Below are 17,485 nucleotides of genomic sequence, written 5' to 3' on the forward strand. Positions count from 1 at the left end.
GTCCAGAATATGTATTTGAACAAATCATAGCTGAGAACTTCCCTAACTTGGAGACGAAAACAGGCATTCAGATCCAGGAGATAGAGAGATCCCCCGCTAAAATAAATAAAAACGGCTCAACACCTCAACAATTAATAGTGAAACTTGCAAATTCCAAAGATAAAGAGAAGATCCTTAAAGTAGCAAGAGACAAGAAATCCCTAATCTTTATGGGGAGAAGTATGAGGTTAACAGCAGACCTCTCCACAGAGACCTGGCAGGCCAGAAAGGGCTGGTAGGATATATTCAGGGTCCTAAATGAGAAGAACATGCAGCCAAGAATACTTTATCCAGCAAGGCTCTCATTCAGAATAGAAGGAGAGATAAAGAGCTTCCAAGATAGAAAAAAATTGAAAGAATATGTGACCACCAAACCAGCTCTGCAAGAAGTATTAAGGGGGACTCTGTAAAAGAAAGAGGAAGTCCAAGGAAGCAATCCACAAAAACAGGGACTGAATAAATATTATGATTACACTGAATTCATATCTTTCAGTAGTAAGTCTGAACATGACTGGGCTTAATGACCCCATCAAAAGGCGCAGGGTTTCAGACTGGATAAAAAAGGAAGACCTATCTATTTGCTGTCTACAAGAGACTCATTTTAGACAAAAGGACACCTTCAGCCTGAAGATAAAAGGTTGGAGAACCATTTACCATTCAAATGGTCCTCAAAAGAAGCAGGGGTAGTCATCCTTCTATCAGATAAATTAAAATTTATCCCAAAGACTGTAGTAAAAGATGAAGGGGGACACTATATCATACTTAAAGGATCTATCCAAAAGGAGGACCTAATTATCATGAATATTTATGCCCTGAATGTGGGAGCTGCCAAGAATATCAATTAATAACCAAAATTAAGACATACTTAGATAATAATACACTTATATTTGGTGACTTGAATATAGCGCTTTCTATAATCGACAGGTCTTCTAAGTACAACATCTCCAAAGAACCGAGAGCTTTAAATGATACACTGGACCAGATGGATTTCACAGATATTTAGAGAACTTTACATCCAAATGCAACTGAATACACGTTCTTCTCAAGTGCACATGAAACTTTCTTCAGAATAGACTACATACTGGGTCACAAATCAGGACTTAATCGATACCAAAAGATTGGGATAATCCCCTGCATATTTTCAGACCATAATGCTTTGAAACTAGAAGTAAGTTACAAGAAGAAGTTTGGAAGGACTTCAAACACATGGACGTTAAGGACCATCCTGCTAAAAGATGAAAGGGTCAACCAGGAAATTAGGGAAGAATGAAAAAGATTCATGACAACTAATGAGAATGAAGATACAACTATTCAAAATCTTTGGGATACAGAAAAAGCAGTCCTGAGGGGGAAATACATGGTAATACAAGCATCCATCCAAAAACTGGAAAGAACTCAAATACGAAAGCTAACCTTGCACCTAAAGGAGCTGGAGAAAAAACAGCAAATAGATCGTACACTCAGTGGAAGAAGAGAGTTAATAAAGATTTTAGCAGAACTCAATGAAATCGACACCAGAAGAACTGTGGAACAGATCAACAAAACCAGGAGTTGGTTCTTTGAAAGAATTAATAAGATAGATAAACCATTAGCCAGCCTTCCTTAAAAGAAGAGAGAGAAGACTCAAATTAATAAAATCATGAATGAGAAAGGAGAGATCACTACCAACACCAAGGAAAATACAAACGATTTAAAAAACATAGTATGAGCTGCTATATGTCAATAAATTAGGCAATCTAGAATAAATGGACGCATTTCTGGAAAACCACAAACTACCCAAACTGGAACAGGAAGAAATAGAAAACCTGAACAGGCCAATAACCAGGGTGGATATTGAAGCAGTCATCTAAAACCTCCCAAGACTCAAAAGTCCAGGGCCAGTTGGCTTCCCAGGGGAATTCTATCAAATTTTTAAAGAAGAAAAAATATCTATTCTAATAAAGCTGTTCCAAAAGATAGAAAGAGATGGAATACTTCTAAAACTTGTTCTATGAGGCCAGCATCACCTTAATTCCAAAACCAAAGACTAAACCAAAAGGGAGAATTATAGACCAATATGCCTGATGAACATGGATGCAAAAGTTCTCAACAAGGTACTAGCCAATGGGATCCAACAATACTTTAAGATTATTCACCATGACCAAGTAGGATTTATCCCCAGGATGCACGGCTGGTTCAACACTAGTAAAGCAATCAATGTGATTGATCATATCAGTAAGAGAAAAAACAAGATTCATATGATCTTCTCAAAAGATGCAGGGAAAGCATTTGACAAAATGCGGCATCCATTCCTGATCAAAACTCTTCAGGGTGGAAAAAAAAAAAAAAAACCCTCTTCAGAGTATAGGGATAGAGGGAATATTCCTCAGCATCTTAAAAGCCATCTCCGAAAAGCCCAGAGGAAATATCATTCTCTGTGGGGAAACACTGGGAGCCTTTCCCCTAAGATCAGGAACAAGACAGGGATGTCCACTCTCACCACTGCTATCCAACATAGTACTAGACGTCCTAGCCTCAGCCATCAGGAACAAAAAGAAATAAAAGGCATTCAAATTGGCAAAGAAGAAGTCAAACTCTCCCTCTTCACAGATGACATGATACTCTACATAGAAGACCCAAAAGACTCCACCCCAAGATTGATAGAATTCATACAGCAATTCAGCAGTGTGGCAGGATACAAAATCAATGCCCAGAAATCAGTGGCATTTCTCTACACTAACAATGAGACTGAAGGAAGAGAAATTATGGAGTTAATCCCGTTAACAATTGCACCCAAAAGCATAAGATACCTAGGTAAACTTAACCAAAGTGGTAAAGGATGTCTACCCTACAAACTACAGAACACTTCTGAAAGAAATTGAGGAAGACACAAAGAGATGGAAAAATATTCCATGCTCATGGATCGGAAGGTTTAATATTGTGAAAATGTCAATGTTACCCAGGGCAATTTACACATTTAATGCAATGCCTATCAAAATACCATGGACTTTCTTCAGAGAGTTGGAACAAATTTAAGATTTATGTGGAATCAGAAAAGACCCCGAATAGCCAGGGGAATATTAAAAAAAAGACCAGAGCTGGGGGCATAACAACGCTGGATTTCAGGTTGTACTACATAGCTGTGGTCATCAAGACAGTGTGGTACTGGCACAAAAACAGACTCATAGATGAATGGAACAGAATAGAGAATCCAGAAGTGGACCCTGAACTTTATGGTCAACTAATATTCAACAAAGCAGGAAAGCCTAACCACTGGAAGAAAAACAGTCTCTTCAATAAATGGTGCTGGGAAAATTGGACATCCACATGCAGAAGAATTACACTAGACCATTCTCTTACAGCATACACAAAGATAAACTCAAAATGGATGAAATATCTATATGGGAGACAAGATTCCATCAAAATCCTAGATAACACAGGCAACACCCTTTTTGATCTTGGCCACAGCAAGTTCCTGCAAGATACATCTATTAGGGCAAGAGAAACAATAGCAAAGATGAATTATTGGGACTTCATCAAAATAAAAAGCTTCTGCACTGCTAATGAAACAGTCAACAAAACTAAAAGACAACCTATGGAATGGGAGAAAATATTTGCAAATGAGCTATCAGATAAAGGGCTCGTATCCAAGATCTCTAAAGAACTTATGAAACTCAGCATCAAAGAAACAAACCATCTAATCATGAAATGGGCCAAAGACATGAACAAAAATTTCACAGACGATGACATAGACATGTCCAACAAGCACATGAGAAAATGCTCCGCTTTACTGGGCATCAGGGACATACAAATCAAAATCACAATGAGATACCACCTCACCCCAGTGAGAATGTGGAAAATTTACAAGACAGGAAACAACTAATATTGGAGAGCATGTGGAGAATGGGGAGCCCCTTTGTAGTGTTGTTGGGAATGTCAAGTGGTCCCGGCATGCTGGAAAACTGTGTGGAGGTTCCTCAAAGCGTTACAGATAGACCTGCCCTAAGACCCAGCAATAGCACTGCTGGGGATTTACCCCAAAAATACAGATTCAGTGATTGCTGGGACACCTGCAGCCCGATATTTATAGCAGCAACGTCCACAATAGCCAAACTGTGGAAGGAGCCTTGTTTTCCATCGAAAGATGAATGGATAAAGAAGGTGTGGTGTATATATACAATGGAATATTACTCAGCCATTAGAAACGACAAATACCCACCATTTGCTTCAGCGTGGAGGGACCTGGAGGGTATTATGCTGCGTGAAAGAAGTCAGTTGGAAAAGGACAAACATTATATGGTCTCATTCATTTCGGGAATATAAAAATTAATGAAAGGGAATAAAGGGGAAAGTAGATAAAATGAGTGAAAATATCAGTGTGGCTGACAAAACATGAGAGACCCCTGACTCTAGGAAATGAACAAGGGGTAGTGGAAGGGGAGGTGGGCGGCGGGTTGGGGTGACTGGTTGATGGGCACTGAGAGGGGCACTTGGCAGGATCAGCACTGGGTGTTATGCTGTATTTTGGCAAATTCAACTCCAATAAAAAAAATTTTAAAAAACGAAGATTAAAATGATTTTTTTCTACAGTTTTAAGGTCAGCATTTCACACAATGGAGAGCTATACCTCAGTATTGTTATTGGGCTTTTTTATCTTTGAAGATAAAAATTTCCACTTGTGATTTTTACTATTTTAGCTGAAAATTTTAGGTCACTTTACCGTCATGAAACTTTCGAGGGCTTTAGCTATTATTTTTATTTTTTTAAGATTTATTTGTTTGAGAGAGAGAGTGCTCATGGTGTGGATGGTCGGGAGGGCCAACGACGGAGGGAGGCATGCAGATTGCTCACGAAGCATAGTACCAGATCATGAGCTTGATCCAAGGATAGGGAGATCATGACCGAACCAAAATAAAAAATTGGCCTAGCCTCTTAATTGACTGATCCACCCGGGCGTCCTAAATATTAGTTTTATATTTGTGGTTTAAATTCTGTGAATAGTCTTCTAGTTCTACAAAGAGATCCTAGTTTTAAGGAAGTTTTTTCACCATATATAATAGTGTTCCTGACATTAGAGTTAAACATTGTCCTTCTTCATAAACTACTTTTTCCTTTATTTGATGTAGAGATGCAGTTTGTGTCAAAAAATTGGCAGAAAATGTTCCATTCCCTTTTTTTTCTCTCTTTTTTTTTCTGTCAGGAAGTTCTCACTTTGTCCTTAAAATAAATTGTATCTGTGGAGTCTTATTTTATTTTTTTTAAATATTTTATTTGTTTATTCATGAGAGACACAGGCAGAAGGAGGAGAAACAGGCTCCCTGCAAGGAGCCCAATGTGCTACTCAATGCCAGGAATCCGGGATCAGGCCTTGAGCCAAAGGCGGGCACTCAACCACTGAGCCACCCAGGGATCCTGATCTGTGGGCTTTTGAAAACAGAACCAGTAACCTAGCTTTGTTATTCCCTCCACAAACACTTTTAAAGAGAGTGGAAATAGTAGTTTATAAATTGAATTTGAATATCAGGGTTCTGAAGCTGTATTTTTAAAGATAAAATTTAAGAAAATATTTGGTTGACTTAGGTTTTGTTATATTCTAGAGCACATATTAGAATGTTACATTGATTTTTTTCCTTTTCTTTTTGCCATATTGATTTTGATACCTAAAGTCTTTTGCTTTCTTTTTAAGGATATAAATCATACTTAGAACTGTACAAATACCAAAACAAACTTAGTAAAAATCTGCATTGGATTTATAGCAGGTTTATTAATAATTATGTTACCCTCTTTTGTGAGAAAGACTACAGTAATGAAAACCATGTTTCACCTTGTATATACATTGAATGAGATCTCCAGATGCTGATGTTAAGAGTGTATCAACAGGAAAAGTTGAAAATGTGAGCTGTGTGGAAAAATACTAGAACACTGTAGAACTCAAAAAGCATGACCAAGTATAGGGGAAAAAGATTTTGACTATGAACTGACTTTAGGTCATTAAATAATGGAAAGAAACTTCAAGATTGCATTTTTGAAGACTATTTTTAGGGTTTTGATAATTGCAGAAAATGCTTTGAAATTGGCACATCTTGGTCAGTGTTTGAAAACTCAGGTTACTTTTGTTTTTCTAACAATTTATTATAATTTTCAGACAGAAAAGTTGAGAAAATTATACTATGAATAGGTATCACTTCCTGGATTCTACTATTGACATTTTGCTCTATTTGCTTTATTCCATAACTGCCTATGTATTCATTTTTCTTTCCGTTGTTCCATCTTATTCTTTTGTATATTTCAAAGTAAGTTGTACACAGTCTAGTACCTTCAGTCTGGAACACTTCATGCATATTTATTAACTCGAGTTCAGGATGGTTCGTATTTTGAGATAAAATTACATGTGTGAAATGCACAGATCTTAAGGGTACCATTTGGTAAGTTTTGGGAAATGCATACACTTGTGTAACTAAGACTCTTAAGATAATATTGTCCTTGCTCTAGAAAGTTCTCTCATGCCCTATCCAAGTCAAGTCTTACTCTTACTCCCACCCTTCAAGGTGATTACTCTTAGGATATTTTTTACTATAGATTAATTTAACTTGTTCTAGAATGTCATATAGATGACATATAGATGGATTCATTAAGAATGCACTCTTTTTGGGTAAAAGCTTCTTTCACTTAGCATACTTTTTTGAGATTCATCTGTGTTAACAGTATTCATTTTCATTAGATATACCTTGACTTATTTATCCATTCACCTGTTGATGGAGATTTGGACTCTGACCAGTTTGGAGCTATTAAGTAATAAAGCTACTATGACAAAGCTTGTACAAGTGTTTTGTGAACACATACTTTTTTGGTTTGTAAATATCTAGGAATGGAATTACTACTGGGTCATAGGGTAAAAATAATGTTTAATTTTTTCTGAAACTGCCAGTTTTCCAAAGTGTACTATTTTATACTCCCACTAAAATGTGTGAGTGTTCTGACCATCTACACTAACATCTGGTATTGTCATTTTTTTAAATTTTAACTGTTCTGGTGGATATATAATGGTGTTTCATTATGCTTAATTTAATGTGTACTTGTCTCCCATCCAAGTACCAGTGTAACCCAACCCTGCTTAGCATCCAGGATCGTAGGTGACTGGACATGTTCAGGGTGGTATTGCTGTGGATTAATGTCTACTTATCTAATGACTTATGATGTTGAGACCTTTTTATATGCTCATTAACCATATATATCTTCCTTTGTGAATGTGTTTAAGCCCATTGCCCATTTTAAAATTTTAATATTTGTCATATAATTGAAAGAGATCTTTATATATCGTGGATACCAGTCTTTTGTCAGATATATTTTATGAATATTTTCTAGTTTTGGCTAGCCTATTCAATTTTAAAATGATATAGTTAGTGTAGAAATTCTTCATTTTGATCAATTCTACTTTATCAGTAGTTTTGTTGTTTACTGTGTCTTACCTAAGAAACCTTTGTCTACCCTAGTGTCAGATTTCTAATGTGTATTTATTACTTATAAGTTGGTGTATCCAATAAAAAATAATTACTTCAGTCTTAAAACTTTTATCCAGGGACAACTGGGTATCTCAGTGATTGGGCACCTGCCTTCGACTTGGGTCGTGATCAGGGATCGAGTCCTGCAACAGGCTCCCTGCGAGGAGCCTGCTTCTCCTTCTGCCTATGTCTCTGCCTCTCTCTCTCTCTCTCTCTCTCTCTCTCTCTCTCTCTGTGTGTGTGTGTGTGTGTGTGTGTGTCTCTCATGAATAAATAAATAAATCTTTTTAAAAAAACCTTTTATCCAGTATTCAGAATCTCTTATTTATGAACTTATGGTGGTTTAAAATCTAAATATCTCAACAAAAATTATAAAGACAGTTTTATTTTTTTTTAACAACCCAGGATGTTTTCTAGTTTTATTGAGTGTTATATTTAGAGGATGGGAAGGAATGGTAGAAGTGTATTCTCAGGCAAGGGAGAAGAGGATATACATTTCTATGGAAAAGACCACTAGTTCTATCATGCCTTTCTCTTCACACCCCCGTCTTCTCTTTACTGGCCGTTGCTCACCTTCTCCTTCCACTGTTCTCTCTGACCCAAGGGATCACATCTTCCAGGTCTCCTGATCCAACACGTGAGCAAGGATGGCCATCTAGAATTGCCAATATAGCTGAAATTCAATCTAAATTTTAAAGCCCATTAGAGATTCTGGGTGGTATATGAATTTGCATTATCTCTAAGAGAACTATCAGATTACAAGTAAAGAAGTGATATGTATTAATAGACCTATTTTCACAGATGTTCAATTTAGCCATTTTCTCTCTTAGAGCAGAAACAGTGATTATAGGTAAAATACTTAAGCCCAAAGTCTGACTGTTCTGCAGGCTTATGTCAACATTTGATTGAGGAGAAATATATCGGAATATTGAGGGGATCTCCAGTAGCATTATCGATGTGTAATTTTGGATATTAAAGGTTTTAGTTTTCATCTCATTTATTTTTGTTTTTATTTTTTAAAGATTTTACTCATTTATTTGACACAGAGCACAAGAAGGCAGCTTGGCAGGCAGAGGGAAATTGAGAAGCAGGCTCCCCACTGAGCAGAGAGCCCGACATGAGGTGATTCCAGGACCTCAGGATCATGATCTGAACTAAAAGCAGGCACTTAACTGACTGAGCCACCCAGTGCCCCAGTTTTTGTCTCATTTTAAAAAGAGCTATTTCATTAGAGAAAGATACAGAGAAGCAAAAATGAGAACAAAAACCACGCCAAGAATCTGTCCCACTCCAGAACCAGAATGGATGTTGTAGGTGGGACTGAGTGTACTTTGGGGGTCATTATATAAATAATCAATAAACCTGAAGAGTTTTGCAAGAACTGGAAAGCCCAATAAGTAGTACAGAATTAGAGAATTCTGCTCTCCACAAATCTACTTAAGGAAGTTAATCAGAAGTCCAGTGTCTACCAGGTTTACCCCATTCTAATTAGAAGACCTCTAGGATCTCTAAAACAGAATGATGATCTTCACAGGGCTGTGGAATAAAGAATAATAGTTCACCTAGTTATCAGCTGGAATATTGTTCTTGCTTTACTTATCACAAAAGTGAGTAACTGTGTCCCAGGGTCTACTTTTATTTTTGGCCCTGAAGGCTAAAAATAACACAGAGCCACTAGCTCTAGAGTAGCCAGTTGTGTGTGTGGCTGTATATGTTGGCTTGGGTTATGGGGTTCAAGGTGGTGGTGATCGTGGATATTTAGTTGTTTATAGAAAACTTAGCAGTTTTTTTCATTGGCTTTCCTTGAGCTCATACCAAGGTTTTCTCCTCATCCATTTTTTTTAAACCCAGGAGTTAAGTTTGTTCATGTTCCCTCCTCAATGCCCATATGACACTGTTTACAACCATTTGATCAGTGGAGAAAACTCTAAGGAGGGCAAAGAGATTTTTAACTCCTTATACAATGAAAAGTTACTTTTGGGATCTGAGAGGCCCACATTTATTTCAGCCTAATATTTCCAAAATCCGAATTATGTTTGAACTTTGTGGTAGCAGTATTGAGATGATTTGAAGGGTCCAGGGTGGTTTGCTGATGGAGATCAGTGACTTTACTCTTATTTTTTATTGTTACAGAAGAAGCTACTATGGAGGAAACTGGGCCAGTTTTAGCTTTTCAGGAATACTATCCTGGCTAAAGGAATACCAGGTAAACTTATTTCATTTTTAATCTACTAGGTTGTATTTTGTATTCTGTAATAACCCTACATTGAAGAAAACTATAAGCTTCTGTAATATTAATGCCTATTTTTATTTAACAAAAATTATGCAGTCACCATTTTAGTTACTGTTCTTCCAATGCCTTCAAAATATAGAGAACACTTTTTAAATATACATAGATATGTGGGCTGAAAAGTACTATATATACTTGATTCCATTTTGTCATTACATTCCCAAATATAAGGCAAGATTTTTTTCTCCAAAATAGTCTTTCAGAAAAAAAAAATTCAGTCCTTATAAAATCTAATATATTAACTGTTGTTCTTTCAGTAGTATATTTAAAAAAATTTTTTGAGAGAAAATACATTAATTTGAAATGATCTGATTGGTAGTTTTGCATATTTATAGAAGTCACCTGACACAATCAGATGACAAAGAAAAATTTAAGGTAAATTTACTAATTTTTTTCCTAAGGTGGACCTCACTACTTTACCTATTGGATATCACTGAAATTTTTTTTTGTATACTTTTTTTTTATCAGAGTTCGATTTGCCAACAAATAGTATAACACCCAGGGCTCATCCCAACAAGTGTCCCCTTCAGTGCCCATCACTCAGTCACCCCAACCCCCAACTACCTCCCTTTCCACTGACCCTTGTTTGTTTTCCAGAGTTAGAAGTCTTTCATGTTCTATCACCCTCACTTATACTTCCCACTAATTTTCTCTCCTTTCCCGTTTATTCACTTTCACTTTTTTTTATATTCCCCAAATGAATGAGACCATATAATGTTTTTCTTTCTCCAATTGACTTTTACTTCACTCAGCATAATACTTCCAGTTCTATCCACATCAATGCAAATGGTGGGTATTTGTCATTTCTAATGGCTGAGTAATATTCAATTGTATGTAAATACCACAGCCTCTTTATGCATTCATCTTTCGATGGACACCTAGACTCCCTCCACAGTTTAGCGATTGTGGACATTGCTGCTGTAGCAGGTATCTCAGCTTTTCACTATATCTGTATCCTTGGGGTAAATCCCCAGCAGTGAAATTGCTGGGTCTTAGGGCAGGTCTATTTTTAACTCTGAAGAACTTCCACACAGTTTTCCAGAGTGGCAGGACCAATTCACATTCCCACCAACAGTGCAAGAGGGTTCCCCTTTCTCCACACCCTCTCCAACATTTGTTGTTTCCTGTCTTTTAAATTTTCCACATTCTCACTGGGGTGAGGTGGTATCTCATTGTGGTTTTGATGTGTGTTTCCCTGATGGCCAGTAATGCGGAGCATTTTCTCATGTGCTTCTGGCCATGTCTATGTCTTCTGCTGTGAAGTTTATGTTCATGTCTTTTGCCCATTTCATGATTGGATTGTTTGTTTCTTTGCTGCTGAGTTTAATAAGTTCTTTATAGATCTTGGATACTACCCCTTAATCTGATATTTCATTTGCAAATATCTTCTCCCATTCTGTAGGTTGTCTTTTAGTTTTGTTGACTCTTTCTTTTGCTGTGCAGAAGCTTTGTATCTTGATGAAGTCCAAATAGTTCATTTTTGCTTTGATTCCCTTGCCTTCATAGGTGTATCTTGCAGGAAGTTGCTGTGGCCAAGTTCAAAAGGGTGTTGCCTGTGTTCTCCTCTAGGATTTTGATGGACTCTGTCTCACATTTGGATCCTTCATCCATTTTAAGTTTATCTTTATGTAGAATGGTCTAGGCTCATTGTTCTGCACGTGGCTAATTTTCTCAGCACCATTTATCGAAGAGACTATCCTTTTTCCAGGAGGATAGTCTTTCCTGCTTTGTCGAATATTAGTTGCCCATAGACTTGAGGCCTATTTCTGGATTTTCTATTCTGTTCCATTGATCTATGTGTCTCTTTTTTTTTTTGCCAGTACCATACTGTCCTGATGGTCACAGCTTTGTAGTAGAACTTGAAATCAGGCATTGTGATGCCCCCAGCTCTGGTTTACGTTTTAAATATTCCCCTGGCTATTAGGGGTCTTTTCTGATTCCACACATATTTTAAGATGATTTGTTCCAATTCCCTGAATAAAGTCCATGGGATTTTGATAGGGATTGCATTAAATGTGTAAATTGCTCTGGGTAGTATTTTTTTTTTATTTTAATTTTTATTTATTTATGATAGTCACACACACAGAGAGAGAGAGGCAGAGACACAGGCAGAGGGAGAAGCAGGCTCCATGCACCGGGAGCCCGACGTGGGATTCGATCCCAGGTCTCCAGGATTGCGCCCTGGGCCAAAGGCAGGCGCCAAACCGCTGCGCCACCCAGGGATCCCTGCTCTGGGTAGTATTGAAAATTTCACAATATTAATCCTTCCAATGAATGAGCATGGAATATTTTTCCATCTCTTTGTGTCTTCCTCAATTTCTTTCAGAAGTTTTCCGTAGTTTGTAGAGTATAGATCCTTTACCTCTTTGGTTAGGTTTATTCCTAGGTATCTTATGCTTTGGGGTGCAATTGTAAATGGGATTGACTCCTTCATTTCACTTTCTTCACTTTCATTCTTAGTGTATAGAAATGCCACTGATTTCTGGGCATTGGTTTTGTATCCTGCCACACTGCCAAATTGCTATATGAGTTCTAGGAATCTTGGGGTGGAGTCTTGGGTTTTCTCTGAACAGTATCATGTTATCTGCAAAGAGAGAGAGTTTGATTTCTTCTTTGCCAATTTGAATGCCTTTTATTTCTTTCTGTTGCCTGATGGCTGAGGCTAGGACTTCTGGTACTATGTTGAATAGCAGTGGTGAGAGTGGACATCCCTGTCTTGTTCCTGATCTTAGGGAAAAGGCTCCCAGTGCTTCCCCATTGAGAATGATATTTGCTGTGGGCTTTTCGTAGATGGCTTTTAAGATGTTGAGGAAAGTTCCCTCTATCCCTACACTCTGAAGAGTTTTGATCAGGAATGGGTGCTGTATTTTGTCAAATGCTTTCTCTGCATCTATTGAGAGGATCGTATGGTTCTTGTTTTTTCTCGTTGATATGATCTATCACATTGATTTTTTTATGAATGTTGAACCAGCCTTGCATCCCGGGGATAAATCCCACTTGGTCGTGGTGAATAATCTTCTTAATGTACAGTTGGATCCTATTGGCTAGTATCTTGTTGAGAATTTTTGCATCCATGTTCATCAGGGATATTGGTCTATAATTCTCCTTTTTGGTGGGGTCTTTGTCTGGTTTTGGAATTAAGGTGATGCTGGCCTCATATAGAATGAGATTGGAAGTATTCCATCCCTTTCTATCTTTTGGAACAGCTTTAGTAGAATAGGTATGGTTTCTTCTTTAAACGTTTGATAGAATTCCCCTGGGAAGCCACCTGGCCGTGGACTTTTGTGTCTTGGGAGGTTTTTGATGACTGCTTCAATTTCCTCCCTGGTGATTGGCCTGTTCAGGTTTTCTATTTCTTCCTGTTCCAGTTTTGGTAGTTTCTGGTTTTCCAGCAATTTTTCCATTTCTTCTAGATTGCCTAATTTATTGGCATATAGCAGCTCATAATATGTTTTTAAAATCTTTTGTATTTCATTGGTGTTGGTGGTGATCTTTCCTTTTTCATTCATGGTTTTATTAATTTGAGTCTTCTCTCTCTTCATTTTATTAAGGCTGGCTAATGGTTTATCTATCTTATTAATTCTTTCAAAGAACCAACTCTTGGTTTTGTTGATCTGTTCCACAGTTCTTCTGGTCTCTATTTCATTGTGTTCTGCTAGAATCTTTATTAATTGTCTTCTTCTGCTTCGTGTAGGTTTTTGCTGTTCTTTCTCCAGTTCCATTATGTGCGAGGTTAGCTTAGGTATTTGAGTTTTTTCCAGTTATTTGAGGGATGCTTGTATTGCATTGTATTTCCCTCTTAGGACTGCTTTTGCTGTATCCCAAAGATTTTGAACGGTTTTATCTTTATTCTCATTAGTTTCCATCAATCTTTTTAATTCTTATCTCATTTCCTGCTTGACCCATTATCTTTTAGCAGGATGGTCTTTAATCTCCAGGTGTTTGAGTTTCTTCCAAATTTCATCTTCTGGTTTAGTTCTAGTTTCAAAGCATTATGGTCTGAAAATATGCAGGGGAGAATCCCCATCTTTTGATATCAGTTGAGATCTAATATGTGACCCAGTATGTGGTCTCTTCTGGAGAAAGGTCCATGTGGACTTGAGAAGAATGTGTATTCAATTGTGTTCGGATGCAGTGTTCTGTATATATCTGTGAAATCCATCTGTTCCACTGTATCATTTAAAGTCCTTTTGGCTTTTGTGGTGATGTACTTAGAAGATCTGTCATTTGCAGAAAATGCTGTGTTGAAGTCTCCCAGTATTAGTGTATTGTTATCTAAATATTTATTTATTTTATTTTTTTTTATTTTTTTTTTAGTTATCTAAATATTTCTTAACATTGGTTATTAATTGATTGATATACTTGGCCGCTCCCACGTTAGCGGCATAAATATTCATGATTCTTAGGTCTTCTTGTTGGATAGAACATTGAAGTATGATCTAGATAGTGTCCCTCTTCATCTCTCACTACACTCTTGGGGATAAATCTTAGTTTATCTGATATGAGGATTGCTACCCATGCTTTCTTTTGAGGACCATTTGAATGGTAAATGTTTCTCCAATCTTTCATTTTCAGGCTCTAGGTGTCCTTATGTCTAAAATGAGTCTCTTGTAGATAGCAAATAGATGGGTCTTGCTTTTTTATCCAGTCTGAAACCCTGCATCTTTTGATGGGATCATTAAGCCCATTCATGTTCAGACATACTATTGTAAGATATGAATTTAGTGTCATCATGATACCTATTCAGTCCCTGTTTTTGTGGATTATTTCTTTGGGCTTCCTCTTTCTTTTATAGCATCCCTCTTAATATTTCTTTCAGGGCTGGTTTGGTGGTCACATATTCTTTCACTTTCTGCGTATCTTGGAAGCTGTTTATCTCTTCATCTGTTCTGAATGAGAGCCTTGCTGGATAAAGTATTTTTGGCTGCGGGTTCTTCTCATTTAGGACCCTGAATATATCCTGCCAGGCCTTTCTGGCCTGCCAGGTCTCTGTGGAGATGTCTCCTCTTAATCTAATATTTCTCCCCATATAAGTTAGGGGTATCTTGTCTCTTCCTGCTTTAAGGGTTTTCTCTTTATCTTTGGAATTTGCAAGTTTCACTATTAAATGTCGAGGTGTTGAACTTTTTTTTTTTTATTTTGGGGGTGTACCCCTGTCTCCTGGATCTGAATGACTGTTTTCCTACATCAATTAGGGAAGTTCTGAGCTATGATTTATTCAAATATGCTTTCTGGCCTTCTGTCCCTTTTGGCGCCCTCTGGATCCCCAATTAAATGTAGACTTTTGCTTCTGAGGCTGTCATTTATTTCCCTTAACCTTTCCTCATGGTGTTTTAATTGTTTTTCTCTTTTTTCCTCAACTTCCTTCCTTGTGATCAACTTGTCGTTTATGTCACTCACTTGTTCTTCTACCTCATTAACCCTTGTCGTTAGGACCTCGTTTGGATTGCATCTCATTTAATTGATTTTTAGTTTTGTTTTGATTAGATCTGAATTCTGCAGTCATGACGTCTCTGGAATCCTTTGTGCTGTTTTCAAGAGCCACCAGTAGCTTTATAATAGTGCTTCTGAATTGGCTTTCTGACATTGAATTGTAATCCAAATTTTGTAACTCTGTGGCAGAGAGTACTGTTTCTGATTCTTTCTTTGGTGGTGAGTTCTTTCTAGTCATTTTGCTCAGTGCAAAGTCGCTGTATGAATGGGCTCCATCAAGAATATCCAACAAGACCTAAGTAAATTTCACCCTAGATGATTCCTCTGGTTGTATATACTGTAACTCCTTCGACTTCCCCTCGGGGTTTCCCATGCTTCTGGGTCAAGAACTTGCTCTTCCCCTGCCCTTAGAGCTGGTCTTCTGGTGGAGGACCTGCTGTGCTGGTTCTCAGGTGTGTGCATCTGCTGGAGCTGCCCTGCCTCATGCCGGGTGCCAGGCCCAGTGGGAGCTGGTTATCCTGTTGGCCCAGTTCCCTGGGGCCCCCGTTCCAGGCACAGGGTGACACAAGGAGGAACAGACACACTGGCGGCGGCCAGCCCGTAGTAACTACTGCAGTCTCCCAGTGCATGCTGTCCTGGATGCTTCTTAGGTGGTGGTGGGTGCTCATCTGAACGGCTCAGGGGTGCCCGGCAGCAGGAGAGTCCTCTCTGTCCTGTGTCCTCCTCAACTCCACCTCCTCCAGGGGGAGTGCAGGATCTGGGGCTGTGTCTGCTCGTTGTCCAGGCATCTAGGCCCTGTACTGCTGGTCTCGTGCTCCTTTATCCACGGCTTCCGAAGGCAGCATGGCGTAGACCTCTCTGCCCTGAGCTTCTCCGGAGGCCCCGCCGTGCACGCGCTATCTAGCCCTTTACCAAGATCAGCCCACAGTCTGTGGTGCAATTTCCACTGGGCGTGCTTCCTCTATTAGTGACTCCAGGAAACTGGAGGCTCCACTGCCCCTCCAGTGATCCTGCCCAGTTTCCCTGCTAAGCGCCTTTCCCTACAGCAGGAATGCAGTGCAGATTTTTAAAGTTTCTGCTTCTCTGGGGCTGGGCTTTCCTGTCCCTGGAGGCTTTCGCAGCCTAGCTTTAGCCTGGTTCCTTGCAGTGGCCCCCTCCTACTTGATTCTTTTTAATTTTTTTCTGCTTTCCCACCTTGTTAGAAGCTAAAACCCTTCTCTCTGTAGCATTCTAGCTGTTCTCTCTTTAAATGTCAGGTCGAATCCGTAGGTTTTTAGGATGATTTAAAAGCCATGTAGGTTAGTTGGTGTGGCCAGGTGAGCTGGGGACCCTCCTCCTCAGCCATCTTGCCCCGCCCTGCCCCCCAAGAAGTTTTTTAGAAGACATTTACACCATAGTAATGTGTGGAGTTGGTTGTGTCATGTAGTTTATTGATTTTTATGACATTAAAAAAGTGTCCTAATTTTATGTGAATGGTACATGTGGCTTCAAGTGAATATCCTACTGTGAGCATCATGCATGGAATCAGAAACTGCTATATCTCAAAATAGTTTAAACGGTTGGGAAAGGAGGGTGATAAATTCTAGAAAATTAGATACAGTTAGCTAAAAATAATATAAGCTAAGACTTATTAAGCACTTACCATGTGCCAAGCACCACACTAAGCATTGTAGTTGTACTGATTAATTAATGGTAGGTGACTTATAAAGTGCTTCTAGTGATGACAAAGATAGTGATGTTGAAGATGCAGTGAAGATTCAGTTTGAATAATACTGTTGCATGAAGTGAGAGTGTGGAGAAACAATTGTTGGAAAGTAATATTGCATGTAATACAAACTTTGTAAATCAAGAAAGTAAATGTTACTAATAGATATTTAGCTGATTTATATATGTGCCTTAATATTCATATATTTGTGTGAATTAGAAATCCTATTTTGAACCTTAGTCTTAGGAAGTATGTGAAGGGTTATCTTATTTACTATATTTACCATATTTAGTACTTCCATGAGAAAATTTAACCTAGATACTCACAGCAAAGACAATAAAAATACCTCAGTTTTCTGAATGGAGAACTTCTGGTGAGTGGAGGGAATTTTATAAAATAAATTTTAATAATAGATTCGATTTATTAAAATATTTTTGTAGATGTTTATTTTAGTGGTTCTTCTACTCCAGCATCTTGACTCTTTCACCATATCCTTTCCCCTTTCATTCTTTGTCTACTGATCTAGTCTTTTCTTCA

The 17,485-nt window shown here is 38.1% G+C and overlaps 1 protein-coding gene across 4 annotated transcripts in view; it reads left to right on the top strand.

Moving 5' to 3' along the window:
* Positions 1-17,485, top strand: part of CHM (CHM Rab escort protein) — a 243,980-nt gene that overhangs the window by 40,915 nt on the left and 185,580 nt on the right. For all 4 annotated transcript variants that reach the window (XM_072816811.1, XM_072816813.1, XM_072816812.1 and 1 more), the window contains exon 3: positions 9,654-9,726. In XM_072816811.1, the coding sequence (XP_072672912.1) occupies positions 9,654-9,726 (73 nt within the window). The remainder of the gene's footprint in view (positions 1-9,653; positions 9,727-17,485) is intronic.

This window comes from Canis lupus, chromosome X (assembly GCF_048164855.1).
Source record: "Canis lupus baileyi chromosome X, mCanLup2.hap1, whole genome shotgun sequence".
In the NCBI taxonomy this organism is placed as follows: Eukaryota; Metazoa; Chordata; class Mammalia; order Carnivora; family Canidae; genus Canis; species Canis lupus.